Here is a 4,980-nt window from a genome sequence, read left to right on the forward strand (position 1 = left end):
AAAAAAAAAAAAAAAAGACTGAAGGGTAAATGGTCCTGTAATGTGAAATGGCGAGTAAAGAATAATGAGATGAAAAATAATAAAAAAAGATACGAGGAAGTTAATACTTCGTGATCTAAGAATCGAATTGGCTTATAATTTCTTTTTTTTTACTCTATCATTTGTTGATCGGAATCGACGTGGCCGAAGATGTCTGGACAGTCTGCCCATAATCCATTCTCTCGGGCTTCCCAGTAACCTCCTTTGTATCGGTAAGACTCACTTCCTTTCTCCTTCATGAACCACCTCGGCTTCCATCCTCTCTCCTGCATCTTCCTAGCCTGTCTCATCATACGGCCCAGTTTATAGCTTTGTGAGTTCTAATTCAGTATATATTTCTGAGAAAACCAAAACATAGGAACAAAAACCAAAAGAAAAGAAATTGTGCAGTGGTGGTGCAACTTGTATTACCTGACGTTGTCGCTGTTCCAGCCGCAACTTCTCTGTGTTGGCCATTTCAAACTCTCCATTTTCCAGATATCTCTGGTCAGGTCTCAGTCTTGAATCCGTTGGTGGCAGCCTCTCCTAAATTAATTTCTCCTTCAGGTCTGAATGTCTCCTTAATAAATTCATTTATGAAAATAACAAACGGAGTTCTCTATGGAATTTACCTTCAGCCCAGGTGTAAGCTCATTCAACGTGATTGCGAAACGTGTTAGATTATACTTTGTTGCGTTTCCAGGAGGTTTGCTCCGTTTCCAGAGAAGTTGAGCTCCTGACATAGCTTCACTCAGTTTTCCCTTCCCAGAACAATCACCCGTGACAAAGTGCATGCTCTCATCCCATTTCCCAAACATAGTTGCAACTGTCTTCCCATTTTTGTCTTGAACTATACCATGAACCTGTGACAAGGACAAGTTACTTAATGCCCCACAACGTAGATCTCAAACTATCACAGCTACATCTGGGAAGAGAAACGTAACCAAAATATCTCATTCCAAAACCAAACTTTTACTTTGGAAATAAAACAGTAACAATACCTTATTCCAAAACAGAGCAAAATACACTGAAATTCTTTCGTATGTATAGAAAAGTACGTTTTGTATTACTATATAACATATAATATCCATTGAAGTATGATTTCTATTCGATACAAAAATGGAACGAGAGCCAAACCAAACTGAAACTTTCCAACTTGAACAAAACCAAAATAGGTTCTAATTTAGTTATAATTTTCTCGATAAACGACTAACCAAATGTCACTCCTAATCACAATATGTGAACATGATCAAAGTTAAAACGCACCTGATGAGGATTTCGGTCTATGATGGACTGCTCCTTGAATTTAAGTTTACATGAGTATTCAGCACTGCCCTCAATACGCATTGTACCGTAATGATCACAGTACAATTTACCAAGTATGAGATTGTATATTGATGTAGTCACCTATAAGTTGAAAGAAAGAATAGTATCAGTGAAAAAGTAACATACAAAATGGTTATTTGCTTGGTAAAGGTTTGATTGGTACCTTACTCCACTGAAGGATTTCTCCATCGTCAAATTGCAAAGTCAATACACCAACAGGATCGAGCTGAATAGATCGACCCCAGAATTTGCTCCTCAGATTGCTGTCTCCCCAGAATTTCCATCCCGTGCCATCACAATGGCATGCCACAACCATAGGATGATGGCTGACCTGACACCAAAACGAATAAGAGGTCTGAATAGCTATAGCAAATGAGTAAAACAGAGAAAAGTACATTTGCGTGTGGTGAACTGAAACCTTTTCTGAGAAAAATCGAAGGCCTTTGTCTGGATAGTCTGCCTCGTAAGTTTCACCTAACAATGGATTAAAAGGTTTGCACATTCTTCCTTCGGTTGATGCATACCCAGATACAGCAAAAGCAGCTACATTAAGAATCCTCATGAGGCTATTTCCCTGAAAAAGTTCCACGTACTTAGCAACATTCAAGATGCTACCATAAGGGTTTAAGATGGGACAAGCGTTCAGATGGTTTACCCTTTTGCCATATTCAAATGCTCGGTCAAGAAGGTATGAATATTCCAAATCCTCAAAACATTTCTGTAAAGAAGATAGTGGCTCGTTGAAGTAAACAGGAAGACAGACTTTTGTTAGATCCTTGCCTATATTGTCTTTGATCATTGACCAAAGGCTAACACTTTTCTCTTTTTCAACCGGATCAGGTAAATTCTTCCTCCTTTTAACACGAGGATAGTTGCATCCAATAGTCTTGATGGAAGGATCAATATCATCTTCTGACTCAAAGCCACCATCATCAGACGAAAATGATGATGTACGAAAACCAGAACCACTACTCTTGAAAGAACTTGAAGAAAGAAAGTCACGTGTATCAAAAAAGGTATTTTCTTCCTCATCATATTCTTCCTCGGCAGCATCACCTCGTTCATTATCATCTTCAGATTCGGTGGCAGTACCTTCTGAGATAAAAAGGAACCAAGTCAAATGCAAACTCGAATCAAAACATAGGTACATGAAAGAGATATATCCAGGAATGCTAGGCTCGAGAATGGGAAGCTGGTAACTCACCACTGAACTTCTCATGTCTTAAATCACTGGAACCTCCATTTTCAGCCTGCCTTTGACTCTCATCTACAACTGTGTTTTCCAGATCTACCTTTTCTGNACATTCAAGATGCTACCATAAGGGTTTAAGATGGGACAAGCGTTCAGATGGTTTACCCTTTTGCCATATTCAAATGCTCGGTCAAGAAGGTATGAATATTCCAAATCCTCAAAACATTTCTGTAAAGAAGATAGTGGCTCGTTGAAGTAAACAGGAAGACAGACTTTTGTTAGATCCTTGCCTATATTGTCTTTGATCATTGACCAAAGGCTAACACTTTTCTCTTTTTCAACCGGATCAGGTAAATTCTTCCTCCTTTTAACACGAGGATAGTTGCATCCAATAGTCTTGATGGAAGGATCAATATCATCTTCTGACTCAAAGCCACCATCATCAGACGAAAATGATGATGTACGAAAACCAGAACCACTACTCTTGAAAGAACTTGAAGAAAGAAAGTCACGTGTATCAAAAAAGGTATTTTCTTCCTCATCATATTCTTCCTCGGCAGCATCACCTCGTTCATTATCATCTTCAGATTCGGTGGCAGTACCTTCTGAGATAAAAAGGAACCAAGTCAAATGCAAACTCGAATCAAAACGTAGGTACATGAAAGAGATATATCCAGGAATGCTAGGCTCGAGAATGGGAAGCTGGTAACTCACCACTGAACTTCTCATGTCTTAAATCACTGGAACCTCCATTTTCAGCCTGCCTTTGACTCTCATCTACAACTGTGTTTTCCAGATCTACCTTTTCTGTCTAGAGAACAATACAGGAAGAGCAGTATCTTAGCAGAACATAGCCGGAAGAGAGAACAAATAAACAAATTTTCATACTACTAAACTCTCTAGTAAAGTTAGCAGATTTTCTAAAACACTATAAACACAAAGGATGCGGGATACAATACCCAGCAAAATCAACAAAATTCACAATTTTTTCCTCAAGTAGAACACCGATAGATCATAACAGCCTCTCCAAATCAATACGACCATTGCACACAGATTATAGCAGTCAACATGAGATCTCAGTGAAAGATTTTAGTAGCTTTTTGTTGTTAAGTTGTAATACCTCCAACTGCCTAAGGGTATCAATGAGAAGCCACTGCTTTTGCTTGAGAAGCACCAGCTGGCTCTGGAGTGCTGAGAACTCAGACTTCATGATTTGCTCACAGTCCTGAATAGCTAACTCACTTACTCCTTCCTCAATCAACCTTAGCCTAAGCTTTTCAGTCGACATGGCCAAATTGTTAGTCGGAGCCATCAATTCACTGTTAGACATCCTTGGAAACATATCTTTGACAGCTAGTAAAGCCTCGACCCAAGTTGTTCGGTCCTCTCTTGTCTCTGCACGCAAGTGAAGCCTCTTGGTGCCAGTGAATATAGAAAACCTCTTATCATCTGATCTACTCTCCCTAACTGAAGAAACCTACACAGGACAAATAAAATCATCATGAATAAAAATAGTTTCAATCACAGTATGGATATGATCAATTTGCTGAACCTTGAGATGGACTTCTCCGAATGGCTTGCGCCGGAGTTGGCAACTACTACTGCTTCCACCACGCCTATGATGCCTAGAGATCATACGAGCAGACTCATCTCCGATGACTTTAGATCCTTTCTCAGTTTCAGGACTAACAAAGATCTTATCAGGTCCATGGATTTTATAATAAGAAAGCACACCATCTTGCAACACAAACCACCTAGGTCTCCATCCTCTACCATAGTTCACCCACTTATACAAAATCCCAGCGATTCCATTCCCAACGATATCGTTAATCTTAACATCAACCGGAGGTTCTCTAACCGCCGCCGGCAAAGCCAAAACGCGTTGCCCCAATCGATTCGCGACATCACTCTGGTGATTAAACGAGAGACTACGGATGAGATTGTGACTATCAGATTGACCTGAATGATGATGATGATGATGATGATGATGATGATGATTATAACTCTGAGAAGCAGATCGAGTCATAATCGGTTCGGATCTCGCTGAATTAAACGGTGCTGCTGCGGAGGAGGTAGCGTATATAGGTAGAGGCGGTTGTGGCTCCGGTAACGGCGGCATCGAAGGAGAGTGATCGGAGACAGTGGAAACGCAACAGAAGGGATGCATGTGGTGGTAGTAAGAGAAAGTCTTTTAAGATGAGAAATCGAATAGATTGAGTCCGTTGGATCCGATGATTGTGCGGCGGATGAAGACGACGGTGGTGGAGAGAAGAGAGAGAGTAACGTTCATGGCAGAGAGAGAGAGAGAGATGATTTTGAGAAATGATGAAGAAAGGGGAGAGAAGAGAGGTTGTTGAAAAATTTTGGTCAGAGAAGAAAAGCGAAAAGTTCGGTAGGAGAAAGAAGAAGAGTCACCGGAGAGGCCAAACCTTTTTTTTTTTTTT

General features: G+C 40.2%; 1 protein-coding gene across 4 annotated transcripts; it reads right to left on the reverse strand.

Moving 5' to 3' along the window:
- Positions 1-19: 19 nt before the first annotated feature.
- Positions 20-4,974, reverse strand: LOC104773595 (oxysterol-binding protein-related protein 1C-like). Of its 4 annotated transcripts, none has more exons than XM_010498241.2 (10): positions 4,089-4,974; positions 3,657-4,013; positions 3,251-3,347; positions 2,702-3,138; positions 1,763-1,918; positions 1,508-1,675; positions 1,285-1,425; positions 651-881; positions 451-564; positions 20-320 (listed from the first exon to the last, which is right to left on the reverse strand). In XM_010498241.2, the coding sequence occupies exons 1-10, from the start codon at positions 4,701-4,703 to the stop codon at positions 150-152; spliced, it is 2,487 nt and encodes an 828-aa protein (XP_010496543.1). In that variant the 5' UTR covers positions 4,704-4,974; the 3' UTR covers positions 20-149. The 4 variants fall into 4 exon arrangements, with proteins under 4 accessions (XP_010496543.1, XP_010496541.1, XP_010496545.1 ...); XM_010498239.2 differs by having other exon boundaries at positions 2,702-3,141; positions 4,089-4,703; XM_010498243.2 differs by lacking the exons at positions 2,702-3,138; positions 3,251-3,347; positions 3,657-4,013; positions 4,089-4,974 and adding exons at positions 2,000-2,436; positions 2,549-2,638.
- Between the last annotated feature and the right edge of the window lie 6 nt (positions 4,975-4,980).

The sequence above is a fragment of the Camelina sativa genome, unplaced genomic scaffold (genome assembly GCF_000633955.1).
Source record: "Camelina sativa cultivar DH55 unplaced genomic scaffold, Cs unpScaffold00586, whole genome shotgun sequence".
NCBI lineage: Eukaryota > Viridiplantae > Streptophyta > Magnoliopsida > Brassicales > Brassicaceae > Camelina > Camelina sativa.